Below are 22,267 nucleotides of genomic sequence, written 5' to 3'. Positions count from 1 at the left end.
CTGTTATGGACCACAGTTCCCATCATCCCCTGCCAGCATCATGCTGGCAGGGGATGATGGGAACTGTAGTCCATGGCATCTGGAAGGCCACAAGTTTGACACCTGTGCATGATCGTAGCCACCAGTCAGCCCAGTAGAACTTCAGCAAGGCTTCAGAAATATATAAGCTGGAAGCTCAATTGTAATTCTAGGGCACAGCCAACAAGAGGAAATGTGTCTTTGAGATTATGCAGAGTTGCCTCTCTACCGAATTCGCTACAGCTAACCTCCTCCCAAGGTTGCCACCGACAGGTACCGGCTGACAACCTTGTTTAACAATAAACTGATCTCCTGGCTACAGAGGTAAGGTCCCCTGGACACAATAGTTACTTTGGAAGATGACCTCTACGGCATTATACCTTGCTGAGGTTTCTCCCTTCTTCAAGCCCCCCCTCCAAAGACTCCATCGAAACAAATATCCACAAGTTGCCCAACCAAGAGCTGGCAACCCCTTGCTTCCCTGAAGGTGGGATGAAGACGACAAGGTGTCAAAAGTGTTTGCAGTGTATCCCCATTATGAATATAGCATCACTTTGGGTGGTTGTTTGAAGACCTGCCACTTCATAGCAGCTGGAAGGAGCAATTATTCTAGCCTAAACCCATTTATTCCAGTGGGTTTAGACTGGGGTCACGCTGCATAGAATAGAGTTGTTCTAGCCTCAACCCATTCATTCCAATGGGCTTAGATTGGAGTCACTCTGCATAGCATAGAGTTGCTCTAGCCCAGTGATGGCGAACCTTTTCGAGACCGAGTGCCCAAATTGCAACCCAAAACCCACTTATTTATTGCAAAGTGCCAATACGGCAATTTAATACTGAGATTTTAGTTTAGAAAAAACGGTTGGCTCCGAGGCATGCATTACTTGGAAGTAAGCTTGGTGGTAGTCGGTGGCTTTGCTTTGAAGCAACCATGCAACTCTTCCAATGGGTGAATCACGACCCTAGGAGGATTTACTCAGGAGCAAGCCCCATTGACAGCAGCCGAGCTTACTCCCAGGTAAAGGATCGCGCTTTAGTTCTTCGCATGAAAATCAGTGGGGATTAACAGGGGGGGCGACTCTGTTTGCGTGTGCCCACCTGTGCCATAGGTTCGCCACCACTGTTCTAGCCTCAACCCATTCATTCTAATGGGCTTAGACTGCAATAACTCTGCATAGCATAAAGTTGTTCTAGCCTCAACCCATTCATTCCAATGGGCTTAGATTGAAATAACTCTGCATAGCATAGAGTTGTTCTAGCCTCAACCCATTCATTCCAATGGGCTTAGACTGCAATAACTCTGCATAGGATTGCACTGAAACACTTTAATCCCATTCCCATGCCCAGTTCAGTCACCGCCAACGAAACCTCCCAAAATCAATGGGCTCAGAGCAAAACAACTCTGCACAAAGTTGCTTCGTTACCATCTCCCCGGTTTCTAGCAACCTCGGCAGCGCTATTCCCCCGCTAGGGGGCGGGGACGGGGCCGAAAACTACAACTCCCATCATGCACCGCGCCCTAGCGGAGCCTTTAATAGGGCGGGCCGGGCCCAAGATGGCGGCGGCTGAGGCAGAGCGGGAAGCGGAGGCGAGCAGGTGAGTGCGTGTCGCAACATTGTGGATCCAGGCTGGGGCCCGGCCTATAGGGGAGGAGGAGCGGCTCGGGTTGCAGGAAGGAGGCGGGCAGGGAGGAGAGCCGCTTCCTTCCCCCGATTCCCCTTTTGCTGCGGCTCCATGCCCGGAGTGGCGGGGCTTAATTTGGGGGAATCGGCTAAATAGCTAAAAAACCCAATCAGTAACACACACACACACCCGCAATAAAGGGGCAGCTCCCGGAGCACGTAACTCTTAAAACCCAGTCTCTGGTTTACTTTTAGCTGCCCTGTGCATTGGGATGATTATTATTATTTTTCAGCACTGTGAAGAAGAGGGGCGCCTCTGAACATGTGCAGAGTTCACCGTGGCTCCTGCGTTGTATGTGTTGGAATCTGGCACTGGAAGCCCTTTTAAGGGTTTTCATTTTTAATCACTGCAAAGTGAACGCTAGCAGCGCAAGGAGAATGCTTCTCCCCATTCTGGGCTGGCTGTGCTGGGTTTCTATTTGCAGGGAGCTTTTATGGAAGAAATTGGGATTCTTCCCTTGCAGTGCAGGATGCAACCATGCTTCAGACTGCACTGCAAGGGGAGAATCCCTGCTGCTTCCTTAAAAACCATGGTGCACTCTGCACATGTTCAGAGGAGCCTCTCTTCTCCAGCATGCTATAATAATAATAATAATCCCAATGGACGGGGTAGCTAAAGTCCAGATCTGCTTAATTTAAAGCAAGATCCTACACCCTCCAGTCATACCACTAGCCCCACAAGCTTCGTAATGGGAACAGTGGGACATTCTTTTTAAGACCTGATCTCAGCCTTTATGAAGGGCAGGTGTTGCCCCCAGGCGCCATTTTCCCTTGCTACGCCTCTGGTTCTCAGAGAACTGTGACTAGCTCAAGATCACCCAGTAGGCTTCATGCGTAGGAGTGGGGAAACAAATCCAGTTCACCAGATAAGAGTTCGCTGCTCATGTGGAGGAGTGGGGACTCAAACCCAGTTCTCCAGATTAGAGTCTACCTGCTCTTAACCACTACACAATGCTGGCTCACAGGGGTGTGAACATGTTGAATGAATTAATAACTTCATTGTCGTTGCTATAGTAGGCCATGCCAAGACAGTCAGAGCAAATACAGGTTAAAACAGGTACAAAACTAAGCATGCATGTATGAGTAATAGAAAAAGTCAGACAAAATTAAAATAATTAAACAGGTAGGCTAATTGGTGCATCAAGATTGTTATAATTTTCCTCCTACTAGTAACTGATGATCAAATAAAAGAGGCAACAGTATAAGAAATAAATGGAAGGGCATCTGCCGACAAAAATTGAATTCGCTCCTCTTCCGAACCAGAAAAGTTTAACAAAACTAGATTCAGATGGACCGCATGGAAGCATAAAATGGGGAGTGAAGAACCTGATGAACCTGATTAGATGCACATGGACTGATAGAGTCCAACTGGGCCTTTCTAAAGCAAACCTGCAGATATGCAGAAGGAAAAGATTGGAACCGGGCACTACTAAAACCTTCCTTAAGGGAGCATTAGCCAAAAATAGTTTGTGTACTTAATCCTGTGATACCACAGAGAATATTTAGATTTCCAGACCTGGTTGAATTGTACGCAAGTTGCTTCCACGCTGGTTTACCCATTTCTCTGGATGTTTTTGTCAGGGAAACCCTGCTTAGGAACATGCACTCCTTCAACTTGTTGTGGGGAGAGGAAAGGAAAGGAGCTTGTAAGCCACCTTGAGTCTCCTTACAGGAGAGAAAAGTAGGGTATAAATCCAAACTCCTCCTCCTCCTCCTCCTCTTCTTCTTCTTCTACTTCTTCACATGGACACCATTTGTTTACTCCAATTGGCACCAGCTCTCCAAATTTCCAAGCAAAAGAGGCTTTTGGAGGTCCTTTTAACTTCAGATGCAAGAAACTAAACCAGAGACCTTGGGCAAGCAAAGGCTCATTCCGCACACGCAGAATAATGCACTTTCAAGCTGCTTTCAGGGCTCTTTGAAGCTGTGCGGAATGGCAAAAACAGTTGTGAAAGCAGCTTGAAAGTGCATTATTTTGCGTGTGCGGAATGAGCCTAAGTGTGTTTCACCACCAAGCCGTGGCTCTGACCACCACCGCCTTACAGGGGCGTAACGAGGCAAACTGTAGCCCTGGGCAAAACCTGAGTTGGATGCCCCCCCCCCCCCAAGGGCAGCCACTCCACCATGACCATTTTTTTTTGCACCAGGACACTAGTGCGTGCAGGGGGTACATTTTTAGACATATCAGCACTAAAATTTCAGCGTATCATTAGGAGACTGTCCTTATGCTACCCCCCAAGTTTGGTGAGGTTTGGTTCAAGGAGTCCAAAGGTATGGACTCCCAAAGGGGAGTGCCCCATCCCCCATTGTTTCCAATGGGAGCTAATCCCCAAATTGCATGCCCTATGCAGCCCTTTGTCTGGAGTTAGGTCAAAACTCCTTGGAATCAGCTGCTTGGCTGAGGGCTTTTAGATTCTGGCTGCGAATTCATTTTCTCTTGGACTGTAATTCCCTGGTCTACCGTCTGCTCTCTGACACCCATTCCAACACCTGGTTTTCCATAATTGAAGAAAAAATGGCCTCTATTGGACTGTCAGTGGATTCACTTTGCCCATTGTCCTATTCAGAAGCTTATAGGAAATTAAAAGGTCAACTATTGGAGAGCGTTCTCTACCCTAATCACCGCAGCCAAGAAAACATGCTCCCCCCTGTATTTTTCTCTCCAATTTGAATGGGGCCACTTGGCACACTACCTGTATTGCTTAATAAACCCTGCTCAAAGGAGAGCCATAATGCTTGCCAGGTTTAATGTTATGCCTTCTGCCTTGTTACATGGCAGATTTAATAAGCAAGAAAAGGCTAAAAGATTGTGCCCATGTAATGATGGCTCAGTTGAATCTCTGGCCCACCAATTACTACACTGTCTCAGATTCAAGGAAATCAGATCCAAGTATGTGAATCTTACTCCTTTACATTTACCAGATCGCCCCGATTTAATTAGATTACACTACTTGTTGGACAATCCTGATCCTTCTCTCTGTATGATAGTGGCAGACTTTCTCCTGGAAATTACTAAACACCAGTAGATTTCCTTCAACCTAACATTTATTTCCTGTATTGTATATGCTTTTTAATCCATTTTTATTATTGTTGTACTGTTGTCTATGCCAATAAAGGCTTGCATTGGGAGCTAATAGGAGATGGGGGCTACAGTTTTGAGGGTCCATAACTTTGGCCCCCCTGAACCAAACTGCACCAAGCCTGGGGGGTATCATCAGGGCAGTCTCCTGATGAGACCCTGAAAGTTTTGAGACTGTGCCTTCAGAAATGTGCCCCCCCAGCCTGCAACCCCCATTGACAGCAATACAGAAAACTCAATGCAGAACAAAGATTCTTGGGCAAATTTCTGGGATGTTCCTGAAGGGGACACATTTTTGGATGTATCAGCACCAAAATGTCAGGGTATCATCTGGAAACTGTCCTGATGGGACTCCCCCAAGTTTGGTGCAGTTTGATTTAGGGGGTCCAAAGTTATGGACCCTCAAAAGGGGTACCCCATCCCCCATTCTTTGCTAAGGAGATGGGCTAGCCCCATCTCAAGTGGGATAGGCCTGTCCCTGGGACCTGAAATCCTTCAAAGGGGCTGGCCAGGAATCGAACCGGGGGTACAAAACAGATGTTCTGCCTCTGACCCATTGTCTTTTTAAAAATTTTAACCCCCCTCCCGCATTTGACCTTGATTTCCAGAGTCCAGGATATAACATCAAAACAGATTTTTTTTTTGCAGCTTGCCATTAGCAGTGATCCGCTTGTGTGATGTAAAAATATCCACATTTTGAACCAGTTTGCTTTGACAATTTTGTTTTTTGAATTTGGAAAAGAAACCCTTTGATAATAAAATACTTGTGTGGCGTGGGCTGTAAAAAAGCGGGTGGATGACAGCTGTTGGCCAGAATCATCACCAGTTCTGATATTACATTGTGCATGGTGGATTTATCCCCCTCCCCAACAGCCTTATGTAACTGGAAAACTTCGTAGGCAGCGTATCGGCAAGCTGTTGGTGCTGCTCGGAATCAACTTTCTATTGACATTTGCCGCTGTCCGTGGTACTGAATTAGTCAAAGTGTGCTGATGTACGGGCATCTGCAGATCCTGGCTCTGGATGGAGAGGTGGGCATGGGAGATGGAGGGAGGAGGTCAAGGATGCTCCCATGCATTGAAAGAGGAGGAGGAGGAGCATAATAAGAAGGGGAGGGAGAGGGGGAGAGGAGGAGGGGGAGTTAGGATTTATATCCCCCCAATGATGTCTATAAAATTATGCATGGGGTAGAAAATGTTGACAGAGAGAATTTTTTCTCTCTTTCTCACACTACTAGAACCAGGGGCATACATTGAAAATGCTGGGGGGAAGAATTAGCACTAATAAAAGGAAACACTTCTTCACGCAACATGTGATTGGTGTTTGGAATATGCTGCTGCAGGAGGTGATGATGGCCACTAACCTAGATAGCTTTAAAAAGGGCTTGGACAGATTTATGGAGGAGAAGTTGATCTATGGCTACCAATCTTGATCCTCCTTGATCTGAGATTGCAAATGCCTTAGCAGACCAGGTGCTCAGGAGCAGCAGCAGCAGCAGAAGGCCATTGCTTTCCCATCCTGCACGTGAGCTCCCAAAGGCACCTGGTGGGCCACTGCGAATAGCAGAGTGCTGGACTAGATGGACTCTGGTCTGATCCAGCAGGCTAGTTCTTATGTTCTCCTGTAAGGAGACTCAAAGGGACTTACAAGCTCCTTCCTCCCCCCCCCCAACAAACACCCTGTGAGGTAGGTGGGGCTGAGAGAGTTCTGAAGAACTATGATTAGTCCAAGGTCACCCATCAGGAATGCAGGAGTGCGGGAACACATCTGGTTCACCAGATAAGCCTCTGCCACTCAGGTGGGGGAGTGGGGAATCAAACCCAGTTCTCCAGATTAGAACCCACCTGCTCCTAACCACTACACCACACTGGCTCCTTGTGGTGGAAGGTTGTGGGGAGTAATTATTATTATTATTATTATTTATTTAATTTGTATACCGCCCGATCCCCGAAGGGCTCCGGGCGGTGAACAACATTCACTACAACATCAACAGGAGCGGTCGTACAAATATAAACACATAGGCTCCATCCCATAAAATAGCTTAAAACTCATAAAACAGCAAAAAACCATAATACATAATAAAAGGCGTCCGACCCCAATAATGGGGGGGGGGCGGGGTCCACAGGATGGGAACTTAGTCTGATTTAGAGCAGTGGCCTCCTGGACCATTGCACAACTTGGCACAGCTGCGCCGTTCTATTATTTGTACAGATCTTAGCAAAATGCACTTTTGTCCAGCAGAAGGGAAAAGTTGATCAATCGTTAAATTGGGCAACGAAGGGAAAGGTGGGCAAACCCCCTCTGCCTTTAAGTGGAGAGAATTTCAAGAGGTGCGTTGCTGGAGGCCTGGACCATCATAATTATTCTTTCCTCTATTTGTATTGTTGCCTTGTTATACAAGGAGAACTTATGGGGCTGGGGAATCGCATCCCCCTGGCTCAGGCTCTCCTTCCCTCCCACTATCCCCACCCCCATGCTGGCTACGTCTCCACTTCCCCATCTGCCTCGGTGTTGTTTTGCTACCCCCTTACCACAATTGTCACCTACGCCTCCTGGCTGCGGAGGCCCCTACCACAATATATGGTGTTGTTTTGGTTGCTGCAACAACCTGATCTTCTGCCCAGACTCTGGGTTTCGTGCGCACATGTTGCTCCTTCGCGTTTTGAGTTCTTTGCCCTGCCGCCCCACCATTTTTACAATTTGATTCTTTCTTTTTTATTTGCAAAGCTGCTGGGCCTCCTCCTTCCAGGTTTGCTGGGTCCTGTATCTTAATCCTGCTCAGCCTTTGTGTGTTAGATATAAGGCTACTTAGCAGTGACGTATTCAGAGCACTTTGCTTAATTGTCTGGTAATCCTTTCAGCAGCACTGAAGACAAACCAGTTATCCCCGTGTCTTGCCTGAGACTGTCTAGCAGCTTTGTGGCAGAGGCGAAGCTAGGGTTGTTAGCCAGTGACTTCACAGTAATTCCTGGATGTCACTTATGGGTTTTTCCTCGAAGTGATGTAATACTGTTACACTGAAGAAGAAGAAGGAGAGGAAGAAGAGGTGGAGGAGGAGTTTGGATTTATATCTCCACTTTCTCTCCTGTAAGGAGACTCAAAGGGGCTTACAGTCTCCTTTCCCTTTCCCACCCCCACAACAAACACCCTGTGAGGTAGGTGGGGCTGAGAGAGCTCCGAAGAACTGTGACTAGCCCAAGGTCACCCAGCTGTCATGCGTCAGAGTGCACAAGCTATTCTGGTTCCCCAGCTCAAGTGTTCAACAGTGGAATTCAATGCTTTGGAGAGTGATGGTGTCTTCTTCTTTGGAGGTTTTTAAAGAGAGGCTGGATGGCCATTTGTCAGGAGTGCTTTGATTGTATCTTCCTGCATGGCAGGAGGTTGAACTTGATGGCCCTTGGGGTCTCTTCCAACTCTGTGATTCTGGGGACCAAAGGATTGCTAACAGAATTCTCCGCACGCACTCCAAATTGCAGTTTCTAGAATTCTTCGGAGGGATGCTACGTCAGTTCAACCAGCATATCTACTTTAAGTTTGTAATGTTCACATTCTCTAAATGTATTGTTATTTTCCTTCCCTGCTTAGTTGAGAGGGTGGAATTTCTGTTCTGAAGGGGAGGCAACTGATTACAAAATACGTATCTTACTCTTGCAGACAAACAGATTTTACCTTCTGGTTTCACGCCTTGTTTTTTGATATACATTCCCACACACTTCTGAACAATCCTCACTGAAGACTGACTTGCATGTTTGGTTTTTGGTTCTTTGCTGTTCGATTCCGTGGCGAAATCCCCAAATCCAAACTTGTGGCAGTTGTCATGGTAACAATGTCATAACACTTGCTATTTATACTAGGCCTGAACGTACCGGGTACATGTTTTGAGGCTTGTCACATGCTTTTATGAAAATCTAATACTTTTCTACCCAGCCATCAGTTTGATATGCTGTATGACTAAATATTTTCCTCAGGAGCTGTTACTGTGGAAATTGAGAGAGTCCTATTTACCTTCCTGGTAATTTCATTCTGTCAGGTGTTCTTAAGCAGTGGCATGTATGACAACGTTCTTTCCTTGAGGTTTGGTAGGAGAAGGCCTGGTTGTCATCTCCGGTGGATAGGTGAGATGCGAGCCTCATCATACCTTTCTTCATCCTTGGGGGGGGGGGGGAATCCCTTTTTTCCCTCCAGGGGCTAGATCCAGAAGATCCATTTCCCTGGAGGTGGCATTTTCCTCCATCACAAAGAACTGTCAGCCACAAGACTCAGACAGGGATGAGGCTGTATTTTATCTTCGCTTAAAGGCAGCTAATGAAACGTCTGCTCTGTACCTACTCTATCTTCACAGGAGCAAATGGCAGATTCTGGCTTACATAACCGAAAGAGGCGATCCCATGAATTTGTTGGCCCTACTGGGCCCAAGAGAAAGAGGAAACGTGAGGGCGTGCTCCAGAAGATAAAAACAGTCAGCGTGGTGTCGTGGTTAAGAGTAGGTGGATTCTAATCTGGAGAACAGGGTGTGATTCCCCACTCCTCCACCTTAGTGGCAGAGGCTTATCTGGTGAACCAGATGTGTTTCCACACTCCTACATTCCTGCCGGGTAACCTTGGGCTAATCACAGTTCTCACAGAACTCCCTCAGCCCCATCTACCTCCCAAGGTGTCTGTTGTGGGGAGGGGAAGGGAAAGCAGCCTGTAAGCCACCTTGAGTCTCCTTACAGGAGAGAAAGGTGGGGTCTCATCTCTTGTGTGACGAGACAGCTCCTTGTACTGGAGGAAAGCACCATCATTAGAACCAACCACTGGTGGTTGTCAAACTCGCTGCAAACATGATCGGGCCAATGCTGTGTAGTGGTTAAAGGGTCCGATTAGGATCTGGGAAATCCAAGTTTGAATCCCCATGATACCTGCCATGGAAGCATAGTGGGTGATCTTGGGCTTATCACATACTCTGAGCCTAAGCCAGTGCGGTGTAGTGGTTAAGAGCAGGCACGCTCTAATCTGAAGAACCAGGTTTGATTCTCCGCTGAGCCACTTGAGCTGTGGAGGCTTATCTGGTGTACCAGATTAGCTTGTGCACTCCAATTCATGCCAGCTCGGTGACCTTGGGCTAGTCACGGTTCTTCGGAGCTTTCTCAGCCCCACCCACCTCACAGGGTGTTTGTTGGGGGCGGGGGGAGGGAAAGGAGTTTGCCAACCCCTTTGAGTCTCCTTCCAGGAGAGAAAGGGGGGATATAAATCCAAACTCCTTCTCCTCTCCTCCTCTTTCTTCTAAACCCAGTTACATTCTCTTAAATCCATTGGGCTTGAAAGGGTGTAACTTAAAGATTTCAATGTCAGTTACTTGGAAGAAGGTCTCTGGTTAATGAACTTGTGTTGGTTCTAATCTGAATTCCCCAGATAAGCCTCCACGGCTCAAGTGGCAGAGCGGGAAATCAAACCCGGTTCCTTCAGATTAGAGAGCAGAGGTGGGATCCAGCAGGTTCTCACAGGTTCCCGAGAGTAGGTTACTAATTATTTGTGTGTGCCGAGAGGGGGTTACTAATTGGTGATTTTGCCACGTGATTTTTGCCTTAGTTATGCCCTTCCTCTCAGCAGTAGCACACAGAACTTGTAGCAGTCTAGCAGGAGGTGCACCGGCGTGTGTGGCAGCCTGCACCTGCGTGCATTCGTTTCCTGCCCAAGGACTGGTGCAGCAGCTGCATCCTTGCCACAGCCCTGCCCAGGAATGCCCCGCCCCCGGAATTCCCGACCATGCCCCCGTCGTGCCCCGCCCAGCCCCATTGGCACTACACCACAGTTTGAATTCCACCACCATGGGAGCCTGTTACTAAATTGTTTGGATCCCACCACTGTTAGAGAGTATGCCTGCTGTTAACCACTACGCCACTGCTGCTCCCCTCACTGACCATCACAGGCCCACTGCTTAGGTTTTGAGATCTGTCACCGAACCTTTCAGTTCAGCGTCCTCAGCAATCATGCCCTGAATAGCCATAAGAGATGTGGGTTCTTCAAAGCGAATGAATGGCCAAAGCCTCTCGCGCGTTGGGCGTTGCTGCTAGTCCGCATAAAACAAAGCATCTCTTACAATCGCATTGCGCCTGTGGCGTGGGAAGCCCTCTCAGTTCCATTTTGGTAGGGCTTGCCTGAGCTGAAAAGGTTGCTCTTTGGAATTTGAATCCCCATGATACCTGCCATGAAAGCATAGTGGGTGATCTTGGGCTCAACACATACTCTGAGCCTAAGCCAGGCTCATTCCGCACATGCAGAATAATGCACTTTCAAACTGCTCTCAGTGCTCTTTGAAGCTGTGCGGAATGGCAAAATTCACTTGCAAACAGTTGTGAAAGTGGTTTGAAAACGCATTATTTTGCGTGTGCGGAAGGGGCCCCAGTGTGGTGTAGTGGTTAAGAGCAGGCGCGCTCTAATCTGAAGAACCGGGTTTGATTCTCCACTGGGCCACATGAGCTGTGGGGGCTTATCTGGTGTACCAGATTAGCTTGTGCACTCCAATACATTCCAGCTTGGTGACCTTGGCAACCGCTGGCTCTCCTCGTTGAGCTTCGGATCTGAAAGTCAGCCCGATTCTTTCTTAGCAAGAACGTAATTGGTTTTCAGAGCTAAGAATAATCGCTCCCGTCTCCCTCCTCGCACCCTCCTGGCTTCCTTGTTGCAACCTACCATCAGCCTCTGATTGTTAATAATAATACTTACTGTGGAAAGGACCTGCTTTTCCATTCAGAAGCTCCTTCAAGAGCCAGCAATTAGCGGAACATTAATTCTGGGTGTAATCTAAGCAAATGTGCGTCCCCGGTAGATTTACCCAAATAAGAGCAGCTTCTGATGGTTATAATCAGTGTGTGTGTGTATGTTCTGTGTGTGGGGGGGAAACAGTAAGCGGAACTGACCTACTCTTCTGAAGAACTTTTGTAGTTCCACTGGTGGGGGGGACGTGCAAGCTTTCCCTGCCGAAGGAGGAAGAGGGGGAGGAGGATTTATACCCCATCTTTCTTTCCTGTAAGGAGACTCAAGGTGGCTTACAGCCTGCTTTCCCTTCCTCTCCCCACACCTTGGGAGGTAGGTGGGGCTGAGAGAGTTCCCAAGAACTGTCACTAGCCCAAGGTCACCCAGCAGGAATGTAGGAGTGTGGAAACACATCTGGTTCACCAGATAAGCCTCTGCCACTCAGGTGGAGGAGTCGGGAATCAAACTTGGTTCTCCAGATTAGAATCCACCTACTCTTGACCACTACACTATGCTGACTGTTTTTGTCTTCTGGAGCTCTCCCTCACGTTTCCTCTTTCTCTTGGGCCCAGTAGGGCCAACAAATTCATGGGATCACCTCTTTCGGTTATGTAAGCCAGCATCTACCATTTGCTCCTGTGAAGATAGAATAGGTACAGAGCAGACGTTTCATTAGCTGCCTTTAAGCGAAGATAAAATACAGCCTCATCCCTGACTCTAATGGTTTTGCTTTCACAGTTGGAGGACCCAATGCAGGCAATTTGTTTTGCAACAGTCCACCAGGGGTCTGATATGGATAACGTGTTTTGGAGTAGTCCACCTGAAATCCATCGGCTGTATACCTGCTTCTTCTCATAATTACCCTGCCAGCTGTGATAATGGGTGTTTAATCAGCACAGCAATAGCTCTGACATGCTGTCAGGGCTGGGGAGGGGCTGTTGCTCATTAGAAGAGCCTCTGGTTTGCATGGTCTCAGGTTCGATCTCTGGCATTTCCAGTTAAAAGGACCAGGGGATGATGTGAAAAACCTCTGTCTGAAGCCTTGGATATCTGCTGCCAGCCACCATAGACAGACCACGCCAGCTGGGTGACTTTGGGCTAGTCACAGCTTCGCAGAGCTCTCTCAGCCCCACCCACCTCACAGTGTTTGTTGTGAGGGGGGAAGGGCAAGGAGATTGTCAGCCCCTTTGAGTCTCCTACAGGAAAGAAAGGGGGGATATAAATCCAAACTCTTCTTCTTCTTCTTCTTCTTCTTCTTCTTCTTCTTCTTCTTCTTCTTCTTCTTCTTCTTCTTCTTCTTCTTCTTCTTGATGAGCCAATGGTTTGATTAAATGTGAGGCAACTTCATACTTCACTGGTGTACTTTTTTTTAAAGGGAACTTTATTAACACTATTAAAATAACAGTGTAAACTAACAACTTTCAATGTGTTGTCAAAGGCTTTCGCGGCTGGATTCAACTGGTGGTTGCGGGTTTTCCTGGTTGTGTGGCCGTGGTCTGGTGGATCTTGTTCCTAATGTTTCGCCTGCATCTGTGGCTGGCATCTTCAGAGGTGTATCACAGAGAGAAGTCTGTCATACACTGGACACAGTTTGTTATACACTGGACACAGTGTGTAACAGACTTCTCTCTGAAGATGCACCTCTGAAGATGCCAGCCACAGATGCAGGCAAAACATTAGGAACCAGATCCACCAGACGACGGCAACACAGCCCAGAAAACAAACAACTTTCATATTGAAAAAACCTGTAACATTATTTTCACATTTAGCAAAACACTGCCAAATCCAACTACTACCTAAGCAGGTTTGACACAAAATATTCTTACGATTTTTATTCAAATTATTGTTTAATAATCCTTAAACAATTTTGCTTCTTTACTTCCTTTCCTTTTTTCAGACTTCCAACTAAGCTTTCAATAATCGAAGATCAACAATTTCCATAATCATAGACAATTCCAAAATTCAATACTTTATCCTTTCCTATTCCTTACAACATGAAACTTAATTTATTTTCATTAAGAGGAGATCACATTTTTTTAACATTTAAAATGTTTTGTTAATTTTGTGCATTCTGTTCTATTTTCCATATACCGTAACCTATTAATGGTCACCATTCATCCGCATAATCTTCAATACATTTATTTTTAATTAAACTAGATAACATCATATGCGGCAGACTGTAGTAATTTGTTCATCCAATCCTCAATTTGTGGAGCATTTTCCTTCTTTCATCCTTTGGCTGTCTGGACCTTTGCAGCTGTTGTTATATATAAAATAATTTTTATATATATTTGAAATTTAAACTTAGTTCCACTATATTCAATAGGAATAATTCTTTCTTAAATTAAAATTAGTTCTAAGTATTTTTTTTCATAAATTCCTAAATCTCCCACCAAAATTGCTTTATTTTACTACATCTCCACCAGATGTGATCATTGGAGCCAACTTCTTTTAGACAGCAGTGACATAGTGTTTAAGAGCAGGTGTAATCTGGAGGAACCGGGTTTGATTCCCCTCTCTGCCGCTTGAGCTGTGGAGGCTTATCTAGGGAATTCAGACTAGCCTGTGCACTCCAACACACACCAGATGGGTGATTTTGGGCTAGTCACAGTTCTTTTGAGCTCTCTCAGCCCCACCTACCTCTCAAGGTGTCTGTTGTGAGGAGAGGAAGGGAAAGGAGTTTGTCAGCCCCTTTTGAGTCTTTTTGCAGGAGAGAAAGGGGGGATATAGATCCAACTCTTCTTCTTCTTCATCTCCAACAAAGATCCCCATTGGTTGGATATATCTTAGCCAATTTAACCGGACAGAGATGCCAACAATAAAACATCTTTGTTTTATCACACAAAGGTCAATTTTTTTACAAATAGAATCCCATTCCTTCAGTGGTCTACTCCTGATGTGAACGTTGTGCTTTGGTTGGGGGTAGGGTGTGGGAATCTTCCTTGTGCAGTTGTTCTAGAAGATTACAGGAAACAAGCAACATCCTTGTGGATTCTGGCATGACAAGTTAATTTAACAATTCACTTCATTCTTTCCGTCTTTGTAGGTCAGGCTTTGCCACCTGGGTTGCTCGCTGATCGTCACTTTAACTTCATGCGAAGTATTTGCTGCTGGTTTCCAAATCATGGTCCGGAAAGGTAAGTGTGTGTTGGTGCAATATATGCCTAGGGTTGCAGAGCATTGAAGAAAAGGCTTCACTGTAGAAATATTTGCATTTTGTGAAGCTGTGGAGTAGAGTCAATACAAGTTCATTAACCAGAGACCTTCTTCCAAGTAACTGACGTTGAAATCTTTAAGTTACACCCTCACACTGAAGGAGCAGCAGTGGCGTAGGAGGTTAAGAGCTCGTGTATCTAATCTGGAGGAACCGGGTTTGATTCCCAGCTCTGCCACCTGAGCAGTGGAGGCTTATCTGGGGAATTCAGTTTAGCCTGTGCACTCCCACACACGCCAGCTGGGTGACCTTGGGCTAGTCACAGCTTCTCGGAGCTCTCTCAGCCCCACCCACCCCACAGGGTGTTTGTTGTGAGGGGGGAAGGGCAAGGAGATTGTAAGCCCCTTTGAGTCTCCTGCAGGAGAGAAAGGGGGGATATAAATCCAAACTCTTCTTCTTCTTCTTCTTCTTCTTCTTCTTCTTCTTCTTCAAGCCCAATGGATTTAAGAGAATGTCACTGGGTTTACAAGAAGAAGAGGAGGAGGAGGCGGCTTAACCACTGCGCCACTGCTGCTCTCAAACAGGTGTGCCTGTCCCTGTTCTGGTGGCAGTTGAAAGCTGTAGTGGTCATGAGTGGTGAATCTTAACCTGGAAAACAAGGTTTGAGTCCCCACTCCTCCACATATGCGCCGGATACTAATCTGGTGAATCAGGTTTGTTTTCCCCTCCTCCATATAAAGCCAGCTGGGTGACCTTGGGCTAGTCCCAGTTCTCTCAGAACTCTCTCAGCCCCACCAACATCACAAGGGGCCTCTTGTGGGAAGAGCAAAGGAAAGAGCCTGTCAGCTGCTTTGAGAATCCTTGCAGGAGAGAAAGGCGGGATATACATCCAAATTATTATTCTTAGTCTCAAAAAAATAACATTTTTTTTGCTGTTAAGTCTTCCATATATCTAAGATAGACTCTTTGGCTCTTGTCCTTTTAGTGCTGTTTGTCCACGCAACAGCGGGCTGGCAGCTGTATTATATCCAACCACAATTTCATGCGAAAAAGGAAACACTTTAAACCTTGTGCTCAACCGTACCATTCACAGCTTTGGGAGGTATAAGTTTACAAGCACAGGTAGACATTTGGAACCTTTCATCTTTTAGCCTCTGGCAAACAGCAGGGAGACACACACTGTTCCAGACGCCGCTTGCTTCTTTGGATGTGGCTGCAAACAGAGAAATAGGAAGGGTGGGAGTGGGAAGCATTTTAAAGAAGAAAAGCAGACTTCCTGTTGTTATCTGATGGAAGCTGCCCTGAGCCTGTAAGGGAAAGGGTGGCATACAAATGGAATAAAATAAAATGAATAAAATTAGGCCAAAAGTGAGAAGATGGAAGTGCCAAGAGATCTGAGAGCCAGCAGGGTGTAGTGGTTAAGAGCAGGTGGATTCTAATCTGGAGAACTGGGTTTGATTCCCCACTCCACCTGAGTGGCAAAAGCTTATCTGGTGAACTAGATGTGTTTCCACACTTTTACATTTCTGCTGGGTGACCTTGGGCTAGTCACAGTTCTTCGGAACTCTCTCAGCCCCACCTATTTCACAAGGTGTCTGTTGTGGGGAGAGGAAGGGAAAGAAGCTTGTAAGCCACCTTGAGTCTCCTTACAGGAGAGAAAGATGGGGTATAAATCCAAAATCATCATCATCATCATCATCATCATCATCATCATCATCTCCTCCTCCTCCTCCTCCTCCTCCTCCTCCTCCTCCTCCTCCTCCTCCTTTAGGGTATTATCCATGTTACAACTTTCAGTTGTACTCTTTAGCTGGACTCTTTACCCACTGTCTTTGCTTCAGGTGGGCCATATAAAACACTATTTAACATTTTTTGCTGAGAAGCCCAGAGCCCCTCGGGTATACAAATCTAAACAACAGACAGACAGACAGACAGACAGACAGACAGACAGACAGACAGACAGACAGACAGACAGACAGACAGACAGACAGACAGAGTAGATTTTCTCTTATGCAATATTTGTGCCTCTCCCCATATTATACTTTTTGGAGGAAAAGAATGGCTTTAAAGTTAAGCTGTTGGTCCGCCAAATGGCTGGATGGAATCTCATTTTATTTTATTCTAAAATAACACACTTTTTTTTGCAATTAAAAGCGTCTCTGTGCTCACATGAAAGCCCTTTCCTTCTAAATATATGAAATGTTTTCACTTGAGTGAATCATTTGGTCAGAAGTGAAATGATGTTCTAATTACCAAGCACGATAAAAAAGGAGGTATTAAAAAAAAATCACTGCAGCCGACCGAACGGAAGGAGATGGAGCTTTTTATCTGCGAAATCTTTGCCTTTTCATAGGTTCATGAAGCACAACAGAGGCTATTTTTTAATACTGAAGGATTAGGCGGCCATTATAAATGACAGATAATTGTGGGTTCTGCCTGATGCTCGCTGAACCGCCCAGGCCGACGGTCATTTCCAAAGGCCGTAATGTTCTACTGCCTGAGCCAATGACCTTTGAGTCACCTTGCCCAGAGCTCTGGCTGTCTTAATTAAAGCTGTCGTAGATTGCTTGTGAAGTTTTATCATTGTATAACTTGGCAGTGATGATAAGATGTGATCTCAGAATAAATCCCGTTAATTGTCTTAGGTAAGCTGCTTTTCCTTCCCTTTCCTCCCGTCCCCTGCTTGGTTGCTTCCAGAATCTAGGGATGGGATGCCTTCGGGAGAGACCTCGGTGGGGAATAATGTGTAGCAGCAGTGGCGTAGTGGCTAAGAGCAGTGGCTAAGAGCAGGTGCACTCTGATCTGGAGGAACCAGGTTTGATTCCCAGCTCTGCCGCCTGAGCTGTGGAGGCTTCTCTGGGGAATTCAGATTAGCCTGTACACTCCCACGCACGCCAGCTGGGTGACCTTGGGCTAGTCTCAGCTTCTCGGAGCTCTCTCAGCCCCACCTACCTCACAACGTGTTTGTTGTGAGGGGGGAAGGGCAAGGAGATTGTCTGCCCCTTTGAGTCTCCTGCAGGAGAGAAAGGGAGGATATAAATCCAAACTCTTCTTCTTCTTCTAGAAATCACCCTCCCAAAATTCCAGATGACTTGGGAGTCTCTCCAGGTCTCTAGGGGACCTGATCTCTGTAGAGTGGCCATCCACTACGATTCCAGGAGACCTTCAGGTGGGATTGGCAACCAGAGGCGTGGGGGGGAAATGTCACCCGGGGCAACACCTTCTCCAGCTGCCTCCCACCCCTGTGCCCCACTTACATTAGCCAGCAGGAGCCTGCACTGGCGTAATGCCCATTGGGAAAGGTGGGCAGCTGCCCAGGGCATCACCTTGTGGGGGGCATCAAAATGCTGGGTTCGTTTTTGGGTATTTTAGTGGTTTTCCATTGTTGGCCTGCAGGGGGTGCGGTTTTTAGGCTAGTGGCACCGAAATTTCAGCGTGTCATCAGGAGACTGTCCTTATGCTACCCCCCAAGTTTGGTGAGGTTTGGTTCAGGGAGTCCAAGGTTATGGACTCCCAAAGGGGGTGCCCCTATCCCCCATTGTTTCCAATGGGAGCTAATAGGAGATGGGGGCTACAGTTGTGAGGGTCCATAACTTTGGCCCCACTGAACCAAACTGCACCAAGCCTGGGGGGTATCATTAGGGCAGTCTCCTGATGAGACCCTGAAAGTTTTGAGACTGTGCCTTCAGAAATGTGCCCCCGCCAGCCTGCAACCCCCATTGACAGCAATGCAGAAAACTCAATGCAAAACAAAGATTCTTGGGCAAATTTCGGGATGTTCTTGCGGGGGGGGGCATTCTTGGATGTATCAGCACCAAAATTTCAGGGTATCATCTGGAGACTGTCATGATGGCAACCCCAAGATTTGGTGCAGTTTAGTTTAGGGGGTCCAAAGTTATGGACCTTCAAAAGGGTAGCCCCCATCTATTAGCTCCCATTGGAAACAATGGGGTATGGGGCACCCCCTTTGGGAGTCCATAACTTTGGACTCCTTGAACCAAACCTCACCAAACTTGGGGAGCAGCATAAGGACAGTCTCCTGATGATATGCTGAAATTGTGGTGCTGATATGTCTAAAAATGCACCCCCTGCAGGCACCAATGGTCTGGTGCAAAAAAAATTTGGTCGTGGTGGAGTGGCCGCCCATGGGGGGGGGCATCCAACTCAGGTTTTTCCCAGGGCTCCAGTTTGCCCAGGGCTGCCTCATTACACCCCTGGGAGCCTGCCATGGGCTTCCCTTTGGCCTGGCCCCAGCAGGCTGCTCTTTGAGTCAGCAGAGGGCTCTACCAGCTGAAGGAGGAGCGTGATGGGGCGGGGCCAAGAGGCATCCAGAGATGGCCCAATCAGGCAGCTGGCAGACGCTCTGCCACTGAAGGAAGAAGAGTTGGGTTTATATCCCCCCTTTCTCTCCTATAGGAGTCTCAAAGAGGCTGACAAACTCCTTTCCTTCCCCCCCCCTCACAACAAACACCCTGGGAGGTAGGTGGGGCTGAGAGAGCTCAGAAGAACTGGGACTAGCCCAGGGTCACCCAGATGGCGTGTCTTAGAGTGGGGAATCAAACCTGGTTTCTCCAGATTAGAGTACACCTGCTCTTAACCACTACGCCACCGCTGATTCCTGCCAGGAGCAGCCTGGCGGGACAGGACCTAGGAGAGGGGTCTGGTGGGAAATTCTCCCCCCCCCATGTGACCAGCTGGTGTGTGCCTGGGAACATTTGACCCCACATGTCCTCGTGAGCACACTGCCTCTACTGGCAACCCTACCCATGCCACAGGAAAGGGCTGGCTACCTATCGCAGTGTCCAGAGGGGTAGAGGACATTCCTTCCGGGTTAAGGCAGGCCTGAAGGATGCAGTCAGATCCAAATATTAGGGAGGACACGAAAGTGGTGGGCTGATGGGTGGTACAGAGGTCAGAGGAGATGAGGACATCAGACTTGAAAGGGCATGGGAGGAGCAAGGAAACTTATCTCCTCCCTTTGCCAAGCCATGAGAGGGGAAAGTATAAGATGTGTGACGGGAGAGAGCCAATTAAATGTAACCTGAGTGGAGTTCTTTGGTGTGGAAAGACCCTTTGGTAACTTTCCCTTCCCTTCCCTTTCCTTTCCCTTTCCCTTTCCCTTCCCCTTCCTTTTCTTTTCTTTTCTTTTCTTTTTGGCACACGCTTCTTGCCTTGGCTCAGAATTTCAGGGCTTTTCAGGGCTTTTAAAGCACACAGCTTGGCGAACTCTACACACAGCAGTGGCGTAGGAGGTTAAGAGTTCGTGTATCTAATCTGGAGGAACCACGTTTGATTCCCAGCTTTGCCACCTGAGCTGTGGAGGCTTATCTGGGGAATTCAGTTTAGCCTGTGCACTCCCACACATGCCAGCTGGGTGACCTTGGGCTAGTCACAGCTTCTCGGCGTTCTCTCCGCCCCACCTACCTCACAGGGTGTTTGTTGTGAGGGGGGAAGGGCAAGGAGATTGTAAGCCCCTTTGAGTCTCCTGCAGGAGAGAAAGGGGGGATATAAATCCAAACTCTTCTTCTTCTTCTTCTGCAGGGGTCTTCAAACTATGGCCCTCCAGATGTTCATAGACTACAATTCCCATGAGGCCTACCACTTGGCCATGCTGGCAGGGGCTGATGGGAATTGTAGTCCATGAATATCTGGAGGGCCGTAGTTTGAAGACCCTTGTTCTTCTGCATCAGGCTTGGAGGTCCTTGTGTGTTTTGTCTTTCTTTTGGAAATAAAGGTGACATCCATAAGTCACTCTTTATGCACTTAATATGAGAGAGAGAGAGAGAGCGATATCGAGATCTAAGGGATTGTGTCATATCTATCTCTCTATCTATCTCTCTATCTATCTCTCCATATCTCTCTCTCTCTCTCTCTCTCTCTCTATCTATCATTCTCTCTCTCTCTCTCTCTCTCTCTATCATCTCTCTCTCTCTCTCTCTCTCTCTCTATCTATCTATCTATCTATCTATCTATCTATCTATCTATCTATCTATCTATCTATCATCTATCATCTATCATCTATCATCTATCTATCTATCACCACCAGACCACATTCTTTGAATAATACCCTTTGTTGTCCAGATTGAATTCTTGTTCGAAATCCATGGCTTTTACCATTTCTGCTGCCCTGTCCCACTATTTTGCAGCTTCATTTGGTTCCTTCTATTTCTTCTTTAAACGCCCGTCTGTCTTCTGTCCCATTCCCCCTCCCAGGAGTCTGTTGTTGCTGTGCTGCTCTGCGCCCACGCTACAAACGTCTAGTGGATAACATCTTTCCTGAAGACCCCAAAGTAAGTGATGTCATTCTCAAGCCCCGATGCTGCTGCAGCTAAAACAGATAAAAGAGAGAAGAAGTTTGTCGATTGTAGCCTTAAACATGAACTGAAAGCAACAGTTTTAGAGGTAAATAGTGTAGTGGTTGGAGTGTTGGTCTAGGACAGTGGTTCTCAACCTTCCGAATGCCGCGACCCTTTAATACAGTTCCTCATGTTGTGGTGACCCCCAACCCTAACATTTATCCATTTTACAGATGGAGAACATTGATGCAGAGAGTCTTAGGCGACCCCTGTGAAAGGGTCGTTCGACCCCCAAAGGATCGCGACCCACAGGTTGAGAACCGCTGGTCTAGGACTAGAGAGACCCAGATTCAAATCCTTACTCTGCCATGAAAGTTTGCTGGGTGACGTGGGGTCAGTCATACAATTTCAGGCTAACCTGCCTCCCAGGGTTGTTGTAAGGATTAAATGGAGGAGGGGAGAAAGGGCAAATGTCTCCCTGTGCTCCTTGCAAGGAGGGGGTCACTGCTGGGCTTGCTGCAGACTTACTCGAGAGTTGGTTCAGGCAAGAAATAGGACCAGAGCCGTAACGAGGGGGAACTATGCCAAGGGCACATGTTCCTCTGCCATGCCCCTGCCCCAGAATGTCCCCACCCCTGCACCAGTGCGTGCCCGGTGCAAGACGTCCCCCTGTCCCCTGGGCGCTACGCCACTGAATAGGACAGCCGTGCAGAGACCCCTACTGCAGAGTTGACACAGGCAAGGAATAAGACAGCCTTGCCAGGACCTAAGAAGTGTTACCAGCTTGCCCCGGGGCTGCTCGGTGGCAGTACGCCACTGATTTCTAATACAGCAACCTTCTAATAATACAGCAGGTTCAAGCTATGGCCCTCCAGATGTTCAGATCCCCATCAGCCCCTGTCAGCATAGCCAAGTTGTAGGGTTGATGGGAATTGTAGTCTATGAACATCTGAAGGGCCATAGTTTGAAGACCCCTGTAATACAGTGGTGGTGAACCTATGGCACTCCAGATGTTCATGGACTTCGATTCCCATCAACCCCTGCCAGCATGGTCAATTGGCCATGCTGGCAGGGGCTGATGGGAATTGCAGTCTATGAACATCTGGGGTGCCATAGGTTCGCCACCACGGTTCTAATATATTCAGCAAGGGTTGGGACAGCAGCATTGATTCCAAAAATCAGTACCCGACAGAAGCAAAACAAAATAAAAAGGTTCCAGGGAAGAAGCAACAGAAACAAGCTGAGTTAAAAACTGAAAACTGAAGAAGCTGGAAAAAAAAGGCATCAAGTCCTCAGGTTT

The 22,267-nt window shown here is 47.3% G+C and overlaps 1 protein-coding gene across 3 annotated transcripts in view; it reads left to right on the top strand.

Moving 5' to 3' along the window:
- Positions 1-1,553: 1,553 nt before the first annotated feature.
- The window catches only part of EFR3A (EFR3 homolog A), an 83,411-nt gene continuing 62,697 nt past the window's right edge, over positions 1,554-22,267 (top strand). The window contains exons 1-3 of one of the 3 annotated variants that reach the window (XM_048507625.1): positions 1,554-1,614; positions 14,564-14,654; positions 20,885-20,961. In XM_048507625.1, coding sequence (XP_048363582.1) covers positions 14,642-14,654; positions 20,885-20,961 — 90 coding nt within the window. In that variant the 5' untranslated portion in view covers positions 1,554-1,614; positions 14,564-14,641. Of the gene's footprint in view, positions 1,615-5,642; positions 5,811-14,563; positions 14,655-20,884; positions 20,962-22,267 lie in introns of those variants that run through there. The other 2 variants (XM_048507626.1, XM_048507624.1) reach the window with 2 other exon arrangements.

This window comes from Sphaerodactylus townsendi, linkage group LG09 (assembly GCF_021028975.2).
Source record: "Sphaerodactylus townsendi isolate TG3544 linkage group LG09, MPM_Stown_v2.3, whole genome shotgun sequence".
In the NCBI taxonomy this organism is placed as follows: domain Eukaryota; kingdom Metazoa; phylum Chordata; class Lepidosauria; order Squamata; family Sphaerodactylidae; genus Sphaerodactylus; species Sphaerodactylus townsendi.
This window is presented reverse-complemented; position numbering and strand designations above follow the sequence as displayed.